General features: G+C 30.0%; 1 protein-coding gene across 6 annotated transcripts in view; it reads left to right on the top strand.

Annotated features, from left to right (window-relative positions):
* LOC112686464 (zinc finger protein rotund-like) overlaps positions 1-22,223 on the top strand; it is a 138,630-nt gene that overhangs the window by 62,992 nt on the left and 53,415 nt on the right. For all 6 annotated transcript variants that reach the window (XM_025558741.1, XM_025558740.1, XM_025558744.1 and 3 more), the window contains exons 3-5: positions 12,161-12,232; positions 12,914-12,959; positions 15,195-15,421. In XM_025558741.1, the coding sequence (XP_025414526.1) occupies positions 12,161-12,232; positions 12,914-12,959; positions 15,195-15,421 (345 nt within the window). The remainder of the gene's footprint in view (positions 1-12,160; positions 12,233-12,913; positions 12,960-15,194; positions 15,422-22,223) is intronic.

The raw sequence follows: 22,223 nt of genomic DNA, 5'->3' as shown, positions 1-22,223 counted from the left end.
TACTTTTTTTTGTATTTAAACATTGCCAACATTGATTTCGGTATGAGGCTGAACCCAAAAATTAACTTTGAATATTTAAAACATGTAACCTATTGCGGGCAAAGCATTGACTCTAAACGTCTAAATTATTTTTGTAGAAAAGGTAGTTCATCCGGCAAAACGATGACAATGAAATAGTTAAACGGCGGAAAGATGACTTCTTACACTATGACGATTATTAGACCAAAACAATAATCTTAATCGAAAATCTGGATTGGAATAACGCACGGGGAATCATTTGGTTTCCAGGTTCTTTTTAACGGAAACGTTTGTAAACAAACGATGTATTAATATACATTACATTAGTTATACACTATTATATCGACTTACAAATAGTTTGTATAGAATTACCATCGATGAATGATGATAACAGCGTGCGCCAAGTGGACGTAACGCAGTGTCGTACAACAATTTATTTTTTGACCAATTGAACTTTTCCATGTTATCAATTTTGCCGAATATATTACTACTCACTAGAACATCTACACAATGGATGTTAAAAATTACGATACAACGCGTATAAAATACAATACGAATAATAATATTATATTTATTAACATATATAATCACGTAATAATAAGAAATATTATAATATAGTCACCGCGTGTGCCAAGTGATATAAGTATACATAATATAACTGTAATAGTTAAAAAATAAATAGAAATAATACTAGTTATAATGAGATTGAAATAATTTAATTGGAAAGTTGTTTTTCTATAAATATTTATATTGGATTTTAAATGTCCACGTGGTTGGTATTATCTCTGAATAAGCAAATTCTTTTATCCAATTCAGTGGAAACATTTGTAAATTTCTTACGCAAACAGTTTGAGCATAAATATTTTGTATCGAATGTAAAATGACATTTATGTATCGAAAAAAAAAATCACACAAAACTTAGTATACTAGTGAACAGTATTAATTTAATTTTCATTGGAACTACCAAGTTTAAATCCCATAATAATCGTAACTCCAAATGTCATCGATTATTAGTAATTTGATGTAAATTACCTGCGATTTCAATAAAAATTAAGTTATTAAATAACAGTAACTAACTTATTATATATTCTCCGACGATGTAAATTAAAGTCCATTCAAAATCGTTCAGAATTATAAAATATACGTTCATGTTTTATTAATGTTTCATTATTACTTCCTAGATTGTACATAAATCGTTCGTAGTTTGGTTTATAACAAATGTCATTAGTATTTCGATTATTATTATTACACGAATACCAGCAAAATTGATAACTCTGTGTACAATGTAGTGTGTAGTCTATGTACGTCATATTTAATTCGTAAACGTTTATGAAAATTAGAACAAATGTCGATGATCGACAACCATTATCAAACGTCACGACACAATACTCATAGGTTTTAATTCTCGTTCACCGAAGAAAAGGGTTCGGGTTTTATAATGTATTTGTGCAATGACCTTATAATTGTTATTATTATTTTTCGCTCTAGATCATGGAATCATGAATGGGAGATAGTTATACATCTGTCATACATATGATCGATGTACCATGGTGGTATGCTCCACCGTCATTTTGTCAGGACGTAATTCTTGGACAATAAAACAGCTTTCTTGCAATGTTAAAGTTATTTGATAAAAAAAAAAAATGTTCTCGAGTTTTATACGAATAGTCGTGTTTATACGCATGTATAATTATTCTGTAAAACAAAACTGGCGTGCACGCATATGTCTACGACCAATCAGTATAATTTACGCACAATTCTAAAATGGCGATTTAATAACGGAAGAACGGAAGCAAATTCGATTTTTGCACTTTCGATTGGTATTTATTATTCTATTGAAAAATATATTAACAGACTGGACATGATTAAAAAAATTCAACATAATGATTGTAATCAAATGGTGGTGTTCAAAATCATTATACTCATGATACCGTATACAGGAAATAATTTCTTATCTCCTTACTATTAACACAACATTTACTTTACATAGCACGTTCGATGTAAAAACCATTCGAATTATTTTAAATAAAAAATAAATGTTTACGTGTTATAATTTTCAACAAAAACAACCAAATATCAATATATTAATAACGTATTATTATACGTATTCAGTGAAATATTTAAATACATTTTTTCTTATTGATGTACCGAGTATATTAATTTATATTGATACTTGAATTTAAATAATAATATACATTTAAGTATTTCCATCGTGTTTTCTCAATGGCATAATAATAATATGCACAATAAAAATAATTGTTGACCGTAATAAGAATAGGTTACTAAAATAAAGATCTATTGAATCTATTTAAACTATTTTTATATAATCTATTTAAAATTAAATTCTTCTTGATTATTATTGCATTATAATATTATTAATAGTAGTAGTAATAGTACTTCTATTTAGAAGTTGTAGTAATAGTTGTAACATAAGTATTGATATACGTGGTATCAATATAATTATGGTTATAGTAATGGTACATAATTTACATTTATATCTCGGCTATTTTAAATATCATTTTTATTTTCTTTCCATTTCACACAATAATACAATATGACACTTAACTCCTGTGAAACTTTTGCTCTTCAATTATTCATTGTTTTTCGTTTTCAAGTCTGGTTTGTAGAAATACCTATACTATATAGATTATTTGTATCGAACAAGAAATTGACTCTTTTTCTTGCTGTTGTTATCTTCTTATTTAGTAATATGTATAATTTTTTTATATTATTATTATTGTTTGAATTTTCCAAGTTGCACGTGTTTTTAAAATGAAACTATTTAACGAATAATAAACAGCAATGCGAATTGTATTCGTAATGAAGCGTAATATTGATTAAAAAAGCTGTTGACTACTATGGTGCGGATAAATTGCTCGTGATAAAAGTCTCCGTTAAAGTCAAAAGCAATTTGAAAAAATGAGACATACACACAATTTAGTATGACATCATAATAAAAAAAAATTGTATTCTAATAAAAACGAAAATGTCTTCAATAACTAGAATTACAACTATAAATTAAACAGAAACTAGTAAAACGAATACATTATAATAATAATAGTCACACAGTCTTATTGTAGGTTTTATATATATTATATGTATATTGCAGCACGTTATTTATTCCAAACGAGAAACCGGGCATTCATGAATAACATTTATAAAAAATAAATAATAATAATCATCACCAGTCCCATTAACGTCGGATTAATAGTCATCGATCATATTTATATCAATTAGTTTCGGTTAACGGCGGCGGCAACGGCAGTTCGGATTTCACCTGGAATATAAATTTCGAAAACATAATCTCGCGGGATAATTGATCCAGAATATCACCCTTAGCCGATAATTCAGACGTGTACTGTCGATTACGGTAATTCTTTAGTACGTGTATGTACGGTGAAAACGCAGTGTAATAATATTGCTGTCGGTGTATGTGGGTACCTACTCTTGCGGGAGGGGTTCATAGGAACAGGGACTGCGTGGATCCTGGCAGGTTGGCAGCAGGCAGATAAGTGTGTTTGAAAAACATATCCGCTTCGGCCGTTTTTTAGAAAACCTGTTTACGCTGTTTAAAGCGATCTCATTTTGACATCATAATTTTCATGGTGTAACATAGAAATCACTAGCGCAGATCGTCCTTTTACATAAAGACCTCGTGAACGTTCAATCACCTTAATCGTTTCAACTACTACGTCCCATCGATGTCTTTAACGTTTTTTCAAAATATTTGTGATAACCCATTGGGTTTTGATTTAACGACTCGAAAATATGTTAATAACATTCAATTATACGTCAATATACTTCGGATGACGAGTCAATAAGGTATATGGTACGTTGAGCTACCGCAATGCCAAGGGATTCATATACAAAAATACATATACATAAACATTCCAAAAATATTATTGTGCCGTGCTAGTGCGATATGAAAATTTCTATGATAACTGTAGATAATAATACCTTTATATGTAATGCACTGCAGTATAATACAACAATCGATTATGTTTTGAAAATTATCTGGCCGTTGTTTTAATACTACTTTTTGAATATTCTGTTCATTATGTTTACAGAAGTATTATTTTTTCTAACAGAGAAATAAAAATACCATTTTTTTAAAATGTTTTTTCAAAGATAACTGAATAATTTAAAAAACACTAGACTACTTCGTTGTAGTCAAATTGAATTTAAAAAATATCAACTCACAATCTATTGTGAGACATAACTTAATATTAATCAACTTGCAATAATATTTTTGTGCATCACATAATTACACACATTTTAATTGCAATTATAAAAATCGTTTTTGATTTTTATAAAATAAGTTGTTTTTAAAAAATTGATTTTAATAATATTATAAAGTTTGAAAGTAGTTTTATTGTTTACGCAGAGATATACTTTACTTTAGAGTATTATACTGTGCTTGTGAAAAAAACAATTATTGTTTATTAAGAACTATATGGTATGGACATCGAAGACGAAATAAACTATGACAAGGAATTAATTAAAAATTAATCGAGTCAAATATTTCTTCGGTCTCCGTTATTAAACAGGAATCGTTTTAAAAATCGGTATTACATGTATTCGCTGAATCTATTAAAAATACTCAAATATTTTGAGATTTGTTGCTAGGTCATTATTGTCGAAAGGGGTTAATAATTTTTAGACATAAATCCGTTTTATATGTTCAGTATATGTTTTTAAAAACACAATACAACGAAAAATAATGCGTGACAACATTTCATTTCGGATAGCGTCATTGCTCGTTATCCAAATTGTTCGGTTTTAGACCCGGTTTTACATCGGCTACACGTTTATCAGCACTTATATAGGTTATTGGTGTTTTCGAAAAAATTAACATTTGAATGTATATATATAATATTATATAATATCAAACGCGTAAACCGAGTCTCGGGTATTAATTATGGTCTTATTGAAAGTCGTAAACTATGTGAACTCATCCATATGACTCGAATATTTTCGAACAAACATATACGAGTACTTCGGATTGGTTTCACACCGAAACCGCCTGTCATTAGCGGTTATTGCGGAGAGCGTATTTTATTAATAATATTACGTTGTTGCCGGTTACTATACATTATATGACGGACTGACGGCTGCGATTATAGAAACGCAATCAATTCTCGAACGTATAGTTTTTTTTTAGCTATAAAAATCTCTGCGTATTTCTGAAGGTGCATCGTGCTTCATATTCTTCGGACCATGTCGCTTGTTTTTACAACAGTCAGCAACACATTGATTAGTATTAAATTAGATTTGCTTTTCCGTCGCTGTTCCGCGGACATCGAACATGAGTTGTAACGGTTTTAGCGAAAATAATATTCAAATTCAAATCGCTAATCAACTTGAGGAACGGGTTTATTCTTTATAGTTGTATGAAACGTGTACGTCAAAACTTATGATCTATTTGGAACACACGTGAACCCTTTCCGCCGGTACGAGGCGTCTTCAGATTGAACAAAAAGTTTGACCTTTAGTCGTTCTTAAGCATATACTTTAGGTGATATTTTTCTCACACACATACACTCGCTCACTCGATTAAGTGTTGCTTTATTTTTTTTCCCTACATTTTCACATCGCGAAACTTTTTTAACAAGGGTTATACTGGCGGCGGGTGAAAAAAAAAGTTCACCAGCTTTTTACCCTCCGTTTGCGTTGATGAGCATGCGCTTTCCATCTCCACCACTACCCCCTGTCCCATCATCCCCGGGGAAAAAAACCCCGGTTTTTTTTACAGCACTTATTGATTTTTTTATAACGTTTTACGCCCACTACTTCCCCTCTCTCTTATGAATATATATATATATACATATATATATATATATATATATGTGGGTATGTCTGTGTGTGTGTGTGTATACACGCGACCCCTTTTTTTCTGGTCCGGGACTTTTTTCAACCCTCCCCGCAACCTCTGCCATCAGTTGTATTCCGCTCACCCAGTCTCGATACTATCCCCGCCACCTCGCTCACCCCTCAGAGCTTCATTAGAGCACAATGCATCCTAAAGTCTTCTTTAATTCGCCCACGACGGCAGAATTCTATTCTCTAAATTCCGTCACATGTTGGTGCCTTTTTTATTTTTATTTTTTTTTATTCAGTAATATACAATAACAATGGTTATTAATAATATTTTAAGTTATTTTTACGTCAAGCTTTTTCATTTAAATTTCATCAACCGTAACTCATTTCTGTTATTTTCAAGTATTTACATGTGTTAATTACAAATACAGTACCTATATAAGTATCCGTTGGTCAATTTGAATACACGTTATACTAAAAAAAAAAAAAAAATTCAACTAATAATGGCACCGCGTTTTAAACTTTATTACACTATTGGTTAAAATGATTTAATTTATTTTTTTCCTAAAGGATTTTTGTCTATTTAATTATGAGTACCACTGAATTTGTTACTTAACCATAGTGTCGGAATTTAGTTTTATCTTCGGAAATTAAATAATGTACTTATGCAAGGATTATATTACGTTGAACGAAGTATATACATTTTGAATATTGAATTAATATGAAACGTGGAACAATTTTGAATGACTAGAAAATATTTTATCATCGGTAATGTAGGTTTATTATATATTATTTTTATCGTATGATGATACATTTATAATGGGTAATACAAGAAATAACCTCATGCTATGTATAGTTGTAAGAACAAAGATAACTTTTGAAGCAATATAACTGAGTTGAACTCTGAAATTCAACTAGTTTCATATGAATGTCTTTAACCTAATACGTTAAAACCGTGTGGATCATAACTATTGATTAAATTAACCGTTGAATAGCACCAAATGTCGGAATTTAAGCGAAAATCAATGTTTGATTTTCTCCGTTAGCTTTATGGACCTTAAAACATATATGATATAATTGTTTACATAGAAGTTCAAGTATTTCGTTGTGATTTTCTCTAACGATACATGTCTAACATAACTTATAATTATGAGAAACAGTAAGACACTGGTCGAGATAATTATATTAAAAATAATTTAATAATATTGATTGAACGATAACAGCTTTTAATTATAGTGTTAACTTTTATACTTAATTTGTTTTACCTGTGCCAAATTTCAATACATATTAAACGTATTTTGTAGAACACAGTTGACCGCGGCACTTAGTACACGATTACACTATATGAATTTGCTTTGTAGAATAGTTTAACATATTTATGTACTACATACATTGTGCAGTCCACTCTACAATATTCGAAGTCTGGTTTTTGAATTTTAAATGAAATCATATAATATTCACAATAAATGTTTTTGTAAATACTTCAAGTAGTACAATTATTTACAGTGCGAGCACAACTTTTGATTTGGTTATCAACGGTCGTTAAATCATAATTTAGTTTTCAATAAATTATAAACACTATCGATTAAAGAGCCCATTTAGTGACTACGTTAAAATCCAATGTGATTTGCAATAAACTGTATTTATAACCATGTTCGAACATTAAATCGACTTGAATTTCAATAACAACTACACATATTATGTATTTGTTTTAGATTTGTGTACATATATATTATTCATTTTTTGATAAAAATTTAATATAATTTTATAAATTATCTAAACCACTATTTGTTTCCGTGCCATCTAATAGCTACCTGGATTTTTATCCGCAACAGATATGATGATGATTTTAAAGTACACATGAAAATAATCCAGAAATCAGGTGTGGTGTAGGTTTTATTCGTCGAATAGTCATGACCGTATTTAGCGTTGCGCGCATTGAAATGCAGGTAGCTATTGTCTGCTTATACTATACACGTATTAGCGTACACATCTCACACCCTTTTACTGCACCAGATATCTGGTTTATATATTATTATTTTCATTCCCAAGATCTATTTAACATTCTGACGCGATCCGGAACAACGCGGATTTGTCAAGGTATACTGAGATCGAACACCTTGTGTGCCTCCTATCATTTATCATATTTTTCATTTTACAACTGACGAAAAACATTAATCTCCGCCGTAGTGATTCGTATATATATATATATATATACGTCTCGGTAAGATTTTTATTCAAATCACGTAGTTACGGTTCATTACGCATTTTATTTTATTTTTTTCTTGATATAATTTCGGTGAGCAGGAAAGGGTGGCCAGCAGCCCCCTATAAGTATTTGGGCGGGTGGTATCGAAATAACCTTAACGTTTTTACACCGTGTTTGTCGTCTCAGTCCGTCGTCGAGCGGCGGTGGTTTAACGGAAGAAATTCTGAATTTCCTGTACACGCGCAGCTTACCGACAAATGTTTTCTTCTCCCGCCCGCCCGATTGATAAAACCAAAACCTACACAAATATGTGCGTCGAAAAAATAAGCATGTTTAACACAGTAGTGCAACTGCGAAGAAGACGACTTCTGTGGGTGATCGTTAACTCAATTGTTTTACTACGACAGGTTGTTAACGATATTTGGTACGGTCATTATTAAGCGGGCATGTACCAGTTGCCCCCAAAAGTACATTTTTTTATACCAATTCCCCCCAAATTACCTAGAGCAAAATGTACCAGTTGTCCTCAATCAAATGTACCAGTTGCCCTCACATGTTATTATATACACGATTACAATATATAACCTGTAAAATAGGGGAGGTAAATATACAAATAATAAATAAAATTATTTATAAAAATAATGTAAAATAGTATAAAATGATAAAATCAAATTTTGATATTTGCAATTATATTTGATATTGTATTTTGTAATAAATAATAAATACAATATATTATACAAATAGTATGGATAAAATGAAAATTGTAATAATTGAATAATAACCTACTACTAGGTGCAAAGCCAGGATTTTACAAAATCGTAAATTTAGACGCGTCTAAATGGATAGCCGATTTATAACAATATTAACGACAATTATATTACGCTTTATCGGAATACACTAGTTATTATCATTTACTAAACCTATCTTTATTAGTAGTTTTTTTTTTTTTTTGTTAAACATTATTATATGATACGATGTATACCTATATATATGTCTTTGATAGGTATATTTTAGTAGACGAAAAGCACTGACGTTGTTAACACGATGGAAAATATTACGCGAGTGTATAGTGAAAAGGGCAATGGTTTGTTAGTTTTAAATAATTATACTTTTTAATTTTAATTATTATTTTATTAACTTTTTCATATTATTTGATGTGTACTACGATTTATTATGAATTTTTTATTTCTATCGTTATAATTTTCATTTTATCCATGCTATTTATATAATATATTATATTTATTATTTATTACAAAATACAATATCATATATAATTGCAAATATCAAAATTTGATTTTATCATTTTATACTATTTAACATTATTTTTATAAATAATTTTATTTATTATTTGTATATTTACCTCCCCTATTTTACAGGCTATATATTGTAATCGTGTATATATTAACATGTGAGGGCAACTGGTACATTCAGTTGGGGGCAACTGGTACATTTGGTCGAGGGCAACTGGTATATTTTAAAAATCCCGATAACAGCCGTTGGGGCAACTGGTCAACACCCTATTAAGCATATGACTGTTAAAATCTGTATAGGAGTACGTATAATAAAATAATTTAAGTGCGATTTTTGAGATCTAAAAAACAATATCGTACTGGAATTAATCTTTAATTCCTGAACATTTCTTGCACGATTATTTTATGATTTAATATAGTAAAGATTACATTAGTAATGATTTTATTTTATTTTTTAATCTGGTTTACCGGGTAGTAGGACTAATTCTTCGATATTTAATCGAACGTTTTAGCAGGCGATATGTTCTCGTTCAAGCGAGTTTACTTGAACTTTTATCAGCATATATTCTATCTTCCTTCGTGTTCTATTGTAATACTACGGTACGGGATAATTTACTGTTGTTTTTTATTTGATATTATGTATACAATATATGTTTTACGTTTATATATTTATTTCGTAATAACTCAAATTTATACGAGATTATGTGTTATTTTTGTGATGCATCTATTTCTACCGAATAATGGCGTTCCTTTCGTTTGTCTTAGGAGATAATAATTTATGATTCTCTTTACGACACAAAAGAAAATAACAAAGACCGAGACCGCTAAAGGTTAGTTTTATTCCATTTTTCTTTTCGGTGATTGTGTAAAACTGGTAGATCGCACGTAACATCGCTGCACTCCGTTTTTCCTAAACACACTACTTCGTAATAAACAATAAAATATACTCTATATTCTATGGTACATACATTAAATATAATATATGCATTATAGTAGATGGCGAAAATCACATAAGAAATATATCTTCGATAAGAGAATCGCTTTTTATACGTTCGCGAATCGTTTTAATTTTTATCTAACATAAATAATTTATAATGCATCTTTTTTAATTGCATTTTGATTCATGACTGTACAAAGATGACGAGATCGAACTATACAGGAAGCAACGCGGATCAAAATCAAGTTACCAAAACCTACGATATTTCCTACTATGCTAATAGGTAGTTAATCCCACGACCGCGTTAGCTTAAAACCATATATATATTTATACATACATACACCCATAACAACATGTACGAAGTACCTACGTTTTCAAACGGAATTATTATTCGAGAATGGGATTAATATGGTACATGGTCGTAATAATATAATACAACTATATTTGTTGCAGTGCATTCGTATTAACTATTAAATTTGTGAAAACAAAACAGAGAACGAATTCGAGTACAACTACACTTGAGGATTATCTTAATTTCTGTTGGACGAACACTTTGGAAAATGTTGAAAATTACACACACACACACACACACACACAAATACGACTTACGGACCGGTACGCTCGGCCAGATTAATTCTAAGCATGATGAAATACAAAACGGATACATTACATATTATTATTATATTAATTACTGTGTTCCATATAAATAATGTGTAAATAATTCGTTCGGTTTGTAAATTACGTAAAACGTGAGTAAAACGACGTGCGCGTACCGCGCATATAATACATGTGACGATGTTGATTGTTCACGATATTTCGCTAAATGTGGTATGCGTTCGAAAGACGGTATAATCGAATTCGATTGTTTCTTAAACCGTCTGCGGGTAGATGACCGTTATATCGGGACACTCGGAGTGTTATAGTCGTCCGAACAGAACCAGATAATAAATCGACGGAGAATTCGGGTATACGAGACAGTCGTTCGCTGCGACAGCTGCGGGGGTCAGGGGTAGGGCGGGGTAACAGTGCGTCTGAAAAGTTTTGCCAAACAATAAAAATCCCGAAAAGGAAAACATAATAAAACATGTTTACATTCAGATGAATTCACCGATTGTGAAACAAATAACGGTGTTTTTTTTATATAATCAACTGAACGTATTGACGAATACCGACGTATACCTCAAATGTGTTTTAAAGATAAATCGTAATTTTCAATGAACTTACTGATTTTCGCGAAATTTCACAACTCTTTAGAAATCTGTTTTAACTATATAAATGTATAATATTTCTAAAATATTTTAAAAAAGTTAATTTTTTTTGAAAATTATAGCCTAAGCATTTTGTGTCAGTGATAATAGTTTTTGAACAGTTATCTTTATTGCGATACTCATTTTTCCAATACTAACAGATCTCAAAGGGAGATGAGTATATTAACCAAAATACGTGACAATGTACTACAAAACTATCGGTAAAAAAAGTTAAAATAGCATAAAACTGTTATATAATAATCGAATTACGCTCATTATATTGATATTATTTATAGTAGATGCGGAGACGTGTTAGGCGATCAATATCGATAGGGTGCAACATCTGTAGCAGTTCCCCTCGACATATTGTTGCAGTATCAATCAATTTAACAAAAAGCATCTATCATTATAAAAAAAAAAATTAAAAATTATACAAATAAATAATAACGGATTAATCAATAATAAAATAAATAATAATTCGTAATATTGATGTAGCCCAAAGTAAATGTAAAAATCTCTACCCTCGTTGACCCATAACTACGTAGTCTTATTGTAGAACATTAATTTTTTAAGTGTGTTGAAATTATTCATTCTTGACGCACACGAGTGTGCTCTGGTGAGTCCAAATTTATACTGATCGCCGTATCTTGTTCTAATTGGTTGTTTTTATTTATTTATTTAGCAATGCGGTGGTCACGGCAAAGAAGTGGACTATAGCTGGACTAGGCAGACAGCCATGAAACAAGGCTATGAGGTAAAAAAAAAAAAAAACTGCGAATAATAATACTTTTAAACCTCGTTATTATTTACACTCGTACTGCCGAGTTACATGTAAAATGTTTGTGGTTTAGGTATTCTGTTTTAAACAAATAAATTAAACTGGTTTCTAGCTTCCTCTTTTATACATTCATAATAATATTCATTTTAGGCACCGGAGTACCCGGAATAATAATTAAAAACATCGAGTAGAAAATTTATATCAATGTTCTATACATCCTATATGTCATAATCGTTTAGAAAACAGTGTAAAATGTTACTAATTACATTTTAAATGTTATCTTCAAATCGTATGTATTTTATAACAACACAATGACATTTTTCTCGATATTTTCAACGAGAAACTATGTAAAGTTTTTTAAACATCCCTAAGTCCCTTCTCATTACATCGTTCATTCGAATAACATTGTCAAGACTTATTTATTTATTAACATTTAACGGAACGAACCTTTTATATATAAAATACTATATTTATAACAACCAAAAAAAAAGTGCACTGAATAAAAAAAAAGAACATTTTTACGTAATATTAGAACATAAATAAATATAGCAATGAAAAATAAATTACAATACCATCAAAGTACGATTTTTTTGTGTACGTTCATTCGTAAAGCTTATTTAAATGCATAATTAATAATCATATTGTTCTATGTTTTAGGCTAAAATGAATAACAACAACGATCACAACCAACATCTTTCAAAAGGTACGTACATCTTTACTAGATTAATAGTCGATACATCATTTGACAATGCCCAAATAAATCATTAGTACCCTTCAATTAATCGTTTTATTATGTCATATTTTCGCGTACACAATGAAAAATATATTGACTAGTAAGTGTTTGTCTACGTATACACCGTAGAGATACTTAGATAGCTAATATATGGGCTCGTTAGTTTTTTTAATAATATACTGTCGTCAAATTGTAAAGGAATGTTTTCATCGAAATCTGCGCAACAGAGCATTCCCCTGTAACGTATACTATATTTATTTTCCTAATATAACAACCTAATTGTCAAATAATTAAATAAAATTATTAATTTTCTTATAAGTTTCGGTAGCTGTGGGCACGGAATATGCTACACGAATAATTAAAAATATTTTTTCACGAGTTATCGATGTTTGTAACTATTGATACGACACGCGGGGTCGTAATCGTATTCGATAGTCATAATGATGGTGGCGAAGTACGTGTCCGAGTTGACAAGGTAAAACCGTCTACCGATGCTTACCTTGAATTCCTTTCCGAGCTGTCTGACTGCGCTACGGCTCATTACATCCTCCCCAATGCTCATTTTATCACTTTTTCGTATACTCATGTCCGCTTTGTCTTTGAACTGACTGACTAGCAGTTATTCGGCCAATATTTGAGTGTATGTAAATATATATACACTTATTTTATATATTAGATAGTAGTAGTAATTCTATATTATACTGATAATTTTCATGAGCCTGTTTAAAAAAAAAGTTTCTGTCCACTTGGATTTGATTACGATATGTTACAGAATGTCATAACGTTTGAGAATTATAAGTCGTATTGTAAGCATATGTAATTCTATGAAATATATTTTATTTCATTGACAACCATTTTATATGTTTATTTCAAAAAAAAACATGCAAATAACACGAAATTCTTGACACACAATACACAGTTCTGTTGATTTTTCTTAAAAATTTAAACCTTAAAAGGATATTGAGGTGAAAGTTTATGTATCCCTTGATCTGATAGTGAAAATTATGCTAATAAACACTTAAAAATTCGTATGGTCATACAAACTTGATCGGATTTACATGGGTAAAACTTGTTTTTTTTTATGATAAGATGTTCGTTAATTATTTACTTAGTTTAAAAAAAAAACCAGTTTTACTTAACAACTCTACTTAACATTATTAATCGAACGTTAGTCTATATGTATTTTATTTATAAAATAAAAAAATTAATAATAATAATTTAATTGCAACGTATTGAAACTGTTTTAAATGAGTTAAATTAGTGTGTATATTGTGTGTGCATAATACAAATGTCATAAAAAAAAAAAAAAAAATTAAATTAAATATAATAAAATAAAACAAAACAAAATTCAGGAGATAATAATTTCTGTTTAACTCTGTGCAGTAACCAAAATACGGTTATGAAACACTTTTACTGTTTTATTAATAACCTAACCTATTGTGTAACAAATACATTATCATTCTAAATTCAATATTTTGTGTACATTACTATTTCGGAACAGGTTTTAAATTTAAAACGGACTTGTTTTCAAAGAATAATAATAAGACGCCGATTCACTTTGAAACGCCGAATTTTCCATACATTTTTACCCATATGGATAATACGGTCACAAGAAATCTGTCTAATTTATCAAATATCTACTGCAAAATGTTCATTTTAGTTGCTAAAATACAAGTTCCTGACTTTACTTTTTTTTTTTATTATTATTCTAACAAACGATTCATTTACTATAAATTATTCAATTCGTTTAACAACATCATGCGACTAAAATGAAATATTTTACTATTCTATACCAAATGTATTTCCATTGTTAAATATATCTTTTAACATCACGTTAGATGTAGATCCGAAATTCCAAAAATCCCAAAGATATCGCAAAAATACCGAATTTGCTTCTTTTTATTTTCCTATGTTTATTTTAAATTAAAACTGTTATGACTAATTGAAAACGAATAAATCATAACCAGTAAGATTTGATTGAGAACTGGAAAACCGGTTTCGATACTTATCTAAAATTATCTTTGTTCAAAAAAAGTGTTGACAACTCATTTTACGTTTTTCTCTCGTATCAGCAAACTAAATTTTTATTCGCGGCTCATGATTGCTCGGTAATAGTAAAAAAAAAAAAAAATAATGCACATTAACTTTATATTCTAAAACATTATTAGGAACACGTAACCAAAGTCAATGTTATACGATTTACAGGAGGTATGGAAGATGGTTCTGGTATGTACCAGCATCACGGAGGAGGAACACCTAGGTCTCACAGTACGGCGAGTACTGCGAGCAGCGTTTCACCCACTGGAAACTCAGCGACACCCATGTTAATTGTACCTCATCCAATTAATGCAACCAAGATCACAGACGCACATCACGTAGTCACACATCAAAACGGTGGAGGAAGAAAATACACGTGCAAAATGTGTCCATCGGTAAGCAATTTTTGTTTACTATGCTTTATAGCAGTGGTGGCCAAACTTTTTTTTCCTCGGGCCATAAAAAACAACTTTTTTTTATCGCGGGCCATAAAAAAATGCATTCTAAATTTTTTTTTACGTAAATGCAAAATATTACAGTTATACAAATAAGTGCTGTAATATAGAAGACTTTCGCGGGCCAGATATTAAATGATGGCGGGCCGGAGTTGGCCCGCGGGCCGTAGTTTGGCCACCACTGCTTTATAGTATCGTTTTACTGAGATTACAATGGGTATTTATCGGTGGAAATAAAATAAAAACGTACCTATCTATATCTCGTGTTCTCCTGTTAAGTTTACATTTTTTTTGTATCATCACTCGTCCAGTATTTTAATAAACAAAAAAGTACTATCGTTATTATATCTTCAGAAAACCAATTCATTATTTAACTTGATAAGTGTAATTTTACTACTCCAATCAAGTATGATCTTTGCATTAATGCTATTGCCTTTTCATCAAACCTCGAATTTCACATAAGTATTCTAAACTTTATAAATATAGATTTGCATAATAACATTTTTGCATAGCATTTAATTAATTATTTATCTTTCTACTAAAAAAGTTAAAAGATTGGATAAAAATAGTTAAATGTTATTTGTTATTTTATAATTAGATACTGATATTCGTGGTCTAGTTCAGATGGATAGGAGTAACTAAGAGTCTTCGAAGTTCTGTCCTCGAAATATTTAAGAATTTAAAAATAATACTATTTACCTTTTAAGTTGGAAAATCAATATTGACTTAACTCTCATCATAATTCACGTATATGTTATTACTTTATACATTTATATAAATAGAATATGGTCATTGATCAACGGTAGGTGACTTGATTTTTAACTATTGAGTATGTTATTGTAATATTTGTCAAATCTTCCCTTCTCAAAAAAACTGGATACTCCATTGGAATAAATATATGGTTTAGTCGTCACTTTGCTTAAATGCGATTTAACTAACCATACGATCTATATTATAATTTAAAGAAACTGATAAGAAAGTAATAAGAACATAAATATTGGTATAAATATAGAGTCAAGTATTCTAATTAATTCTAATTAGTTAAAAAAAAAACTTCTTAACAAAATTTATGACTACATTGCAATCACAACATCTAATTTATTTCATAATCATAATTAACCTACAATGTTTATGGAAGAAAAGGTTTGGAATTTATTCTGCCGTCAAATTTTATTACTTTTATTACTATACGAAAATATATATCAATCGTTTGATGCTCTTGGTATCGACTAGTGTAAAAGCTAATGAAATATTGAGAAAATAAAAATTTTCTTCAACATTACGATAGCCATCTCTATAATAAATGAATAACTATTTGAAACTTATTTAGTTTATAACCACAATTATCTCAAAAACACTTTGATATTTTTTTCAAATGTATTTATCTATTTACGAATTGTATTGAAATAATAATTAATAATATGCGTATTATTCTTAAGAAAATCAAAGTAGCCGATTGAGTGCAAATAATATAATACTCATAAATATTGATCGACATGTAAATTCCGTTTGAAATAAATAATGGATATATTATTACTCGTATAAACGCGAGTCGGCAACCTTTTTTAGTTCGATAATATTTTTAGAAATTCAATACATCACATTATCATTTGGGATAAATTTGTTGTACACAGTGGGTATGGATTTATTTGCCCCAAATGATAATGTGATGTATTGAATTTCTTAAAGTATTATCGAACTAAAAAAGGTTGCCGGCTCGCGATTATACGAGTAATAATATATCCATTATTTATTTCAAACGGAATTTACACCCCTTTAATATTCAATCCACTGAATGTGTCTCATATTTACCTGTACTCAACATCAATAAGTACTATTAAAGATTCTAACTTTTTCAAATACTATAATTCCTACTACTAGTACTATTCCATTCTTATCCATAACAGTCGCTAATGCTATGTCAAAAACAAAATCTGTGTCAATTTCGTATATGATAGTTGTTTTTATGCAGTAATTTTTTGAGGAAAAAAATTGCTTCACGCATAAATCGAATTAGTCATAGTTCTGTGCGTAAAACTGTAGTACTGAAATATGTATAAAATCCTCGAAAGAAACATGAATGTAACTGGAAACTGTTTTTGCGTCAGTAAACTTTGTGTTCGTGTATTAATGTATTTTGTTCATTTGGAAATATATTCGTATTACTGTAAACTGAACTATGATTTAAACAATACTTCTAAGTGCGAAAAAAAAACATTATATTATTTACCACTTGGTCTCCCACGACTTGATGTTATCATTCGGATTACCATGATCAATCTAGCTATTAACAACGAACGTTCAGGTTCATTTGATGGTATACGCATATAATTTATTTATTTTTTTTTTTTTTATTACGGTTATGCAATGATCTCGAATTAAATGAGACGAAACCGCAAAACGAGGGGAGAAATAACACTTTGATTGATTTTTTTTCATTCTCTCCTACGAGTTTTTTTTAAGAACTGAGGACAAACACGAAATGGGGAGGAATACCCGACCGCAAGTTTTTTCCCCTAGCACATTTCATGTTTTTTTATTTTACGCTCTGCGCTGTTGATAGTGGCACTACGGGATTTGTAAAAAGAGAGAACGTGCACAAAGAAAAAAAAATTAACTCAATTGTACCATTCCATTAGACATATTTTGGATATTATTTTCTTTGCCTGTCCTAAAAATCATTATTGCCACGCTTTTAATACACACAATTAGTATTATGTAGGTACATTACTTTAAACAGTAGCTTATAGTTGTACCGAAAAGGCCCTTTTTGATCCACGTCAATAATTTAGAATTTAGAAATTTATCTGTGAAAAATTACTAACCATGGGAAATTGAAAAATATTATTTTATAGTTCAAACCATTTTTTATAATTATCTAAAGTGATGTTAATATTCATCGATTTTAAAATGATTTTTCTTATTTAACAATGCGAACTTTTAGATTGATTAAAAGCATTGTATTTTCCAATAATGTATATTTAATAACAATAAAAATAAAAGTATTCAGACTGCTTCATATTTCAGTTAAAAATATTTGTTATGACAGTTGTGAGTTTACTTCGAAGCTGTTCAAATAATACAAAACGAAACATAAACTATAGTGTATACTTACTTAAGGGTACACACGCTTATAACTCATTTTGCATATGAATACACATTAATGTATGTTTAAACATCAGTTAATTTTAAAATTTATACTAAAAAATATGAAACAATATTTTATAGACATTATTCTTTGAAAAAAAAAAATTAAAAAATGATCCCAATATAATTTCATGGAAATATTCGTACACAACTTCCTGCTTATTTTTTCCCTTGAATATTGTAGTACATGATTTAATTTTTTTTAACAACCCGTATAATTAGCTTTAACCCTTATTGTATTTTTTCGCATAAGTGCTTCGCTTTAACAGATGCGTGTATTTTGACGAGAACGTTTTTGTTTCCTTTATTTATAATTAGAAAAAAAAATAAGTGGTACGTGGTGATCGAGATCAAGTTTGATGTTCTATCCACGGTATTTTTGTGGACATGGTGTTCTAAATCCTGTACCCTTCGACGATTACTATTGTCTTTTATTTTGTGATCGTACATTACACTTGTCCACCACTCTATAATTATTATGATTTTTTTTACGAATAATAAATATTCATAGAAAAAAGGAAATTTCTAGTAAACGTATACTCCCAGGAGCAGGAAAATTTTAATTTTAACAAAAATGTCGACCTCGGATAAGCAGAACGCCAATGATTTTCAGCTTGCGAATATCACGTTTCTGTTTGTTGGCCTTGGATATCATATAATGTATTCTACATTCCATTAGACGATTTTTCGGACAGGTACCTATAACCTAACTACATATACACGCAATAAGGGACCTGCAGTCTAGACCGGCAACATATTATCTTCTCGTCGTCATCGTAACGGATCTTTACGTAATTATTGTGACACGGTGGGGATAGAACGCGTAGAGATAATCATATAGGGGTTACTTATAGTAGTAGTAGTGGGCGACTCGGGGCGATTGGGAACGCAGAGAAGGGTATTGTTGCAGGTGGTCGGCGGCGGACGATGGATTTGTGTTCGCTTACGTTATATGTGAGCATGTGAATGTGTACAAGAGTCTGTATGTGTGTGTGTGCGTGTGTGTGTCTATGGAATGCAGGTGGGCCAAGTTGGACAACGATCGTCCTAATAAACCACTGACAATCGACCGCCACGTTATTTTTATGTATATATCGTATATAAGTATAAATTCACTCATCACTATAATAATAACAACATTTGGATAATAAATATTGTTTTTTTTTATATTTTTTACTGCGCTTTATACAAACACACATATATATTCGTATACATTTATAGCCATATGGCAAAAATTCTATAATGAATACGTACTCGTATATACGTTGGTCGTTGATCAACAACGTTTTTGTGTGATTTGTTATTATTGTTGTACAATTTTTATTACTCGTAGTATAATTGTAAATATAATATTATATTTGCACGTAATTATACGGTTAAAAGTATCCATCATATTCTGATTATCAACAAGTATATTGTAAAAAATTGCGATCATACACAGTTGCCTAGAATTCATTTTCACTTTTTATAGTTCAATTCGGTAAAAAAAATTAAAAACTATATTATGAATACCTAAAACACAAGTATACTACCAGGTTTATCAGTTATTTTAAATTTCAATCAAACAACTGTAAACGTGTATCATGATATGAACTAGATATTCATTTATATTAATTTGAAAATGTTTTTAAAAAACTGTGTGTTCGTGTATAGCTGCTTGATTGACTAACGGTAAATATTATAAAATTTACATTATACACACACGCGCACACAGATATGTCAATATATCAACGTTTAATGACAGTTTATAGTAGAATTTAACATTGCCGCGAATAGCTTTATAATGTATTATAATATATTGCATTGGGATATAGTATTAATAGGAGTTGTTAAAAGTGAAAAAAATGCAGTTTACACATAGTTTCATACGATAAAAATGGAACGGAGCAAAATAAAAACGGTCCGATTGATTTTTAGCGAAGAAAACACTGAAAGAATTGTGTGCTATATTGCGTCAAAAACATTCGTTTCTTTTTTTTAATCGGACTGGATACGAAAAAAAAAACAATTAAATATTAATTAATATGTACTCTTAAGCTCAAAAAGCTGTATACAGGGTGATTCTTAGGCTTGAGTGTTAAAATCTGCCCCCTAAAAATGTTAAAGAACTTAGAAATAAAGTATTGCTTCATATTTTTATACAATTTAAGTTTAATATTATAAGTATTTGTCAGGATTCTTTATATAGTCCATTGTCGATCTATCTAGTACTATAAAATTAATTATTACCAAAATTATTATCTTGTGAAATTAGTACATTTGAAACACAAGGTAGTACAAATAGTTTACCCCCCTCCTGCCTTGAAAAAAATGTCTTTTAAAATACTTTAAAGTTTTGATTCAACAGTATTCATTTCTTAACATAATAATTAATGACATAGAATTTCGTAAAAACTATAATAATATGTTATTTCCATTTAAAATATAATATATAATATGATAGTTGCACTAAGAAAAAATATGAATATGCTTTAGATAGTATTTACAGGAAATTCGTGTCTGAAATCACAATGAAAAATAGCACATTCTTGAATATAATAAGGAATAATAACAGTATTTTAAATGTCAGAATACGTTATCGATACATGTTTATAGAGCAATGTTTTCTTCTTTTGAAAATATGCTTACTCGAATATTCGTAAACTTTTATTTACTTATCGTTTGACGATGGGTCAGCTCAATTGGAATATCACCGTTTATCTATAAACATTTTGAGTTTATAGTGTATATACATAGTATATAGTATATCTATAGTGTATTCGATTTCCATGACCTAAGCCTTAATGCGTGCTCACAAAGAAACGAATATAACAACCTTTATTGTACACCATTACTATGTACGATTATAATATGATGAAACGTGTAAACGGCCATTATGTAATACAAGTATAATAAATTAAACAGCTAGTGATAAGTAAATAGCTACAGTTTTTAAAACAATTGCATTCACTGTGGACGAACCGAAATGTCGATAACCGTTCGAACCATGCAGTATTATCGAATTGAAAAATTGTTTTTCGGATTTGGCGCGTCGAGGTATTGAACGTGATGTACCCGAGTCATTGATTTTAAAACGTCGGCGGCAATCACGTTTCGAGATTAGGATACGGAAGAAAACTATTCGAGGGGAGAGGTGTTTAGTGCGTTGCACAAAGGAAAAAGAAGCGGCGGCATACTATGTATAGCAGAGCACTGCAGTGTAAAGTACACCGACAAAGAAACACGTCGTTTTGTAGAGGCCATTCGTGACAAATTCGGTGTAATAGAAGACGCCTCGTACGGATAATATTATAACAAAAAGAAAGAAAAAAAAAACAACATTTCAAAATTTACGATCAACCCTTTTTTTTCTAGTTTATATGTACATATATATGCGTGTGTGAATGTGTAATATATTATAGACGCGTGTGTGTTATTTTGACTGCGATTTGGAAATACGAGAAACCCTCTGGTCGCGACGAGTCGGCTACAGCGGCATCGTGGAACCCTTTCTTCTCGGCCGAGAGTGAAAAGGAATAAGGAGTGCGGACGGACGAGGGGGGGGAGGGAAGGCTGAATAATACTTTATAATAACAACACGCTGCACACGCACAAC

The sequence above is a fragment of the Sipha flava genome, unplaced genomic scaffold (assembly GCF_003268045.1).
Source record: "Sipha flava isolate LNK unplaced genomic scaffold, YSA_version1 309_pilon_pilon, whole genome shotgun sequence".
Taxonomy (NCBI): Eukaryota; Metazoa; Arthropoda; class Insecta; order Hemiptera; family Aphididae; genus Sipha; species Sipha flava.
Note: the sequence above shows the minus strand (reverse complement) of the source record. Positions and strands in the feature narration are given on the sequence as shown.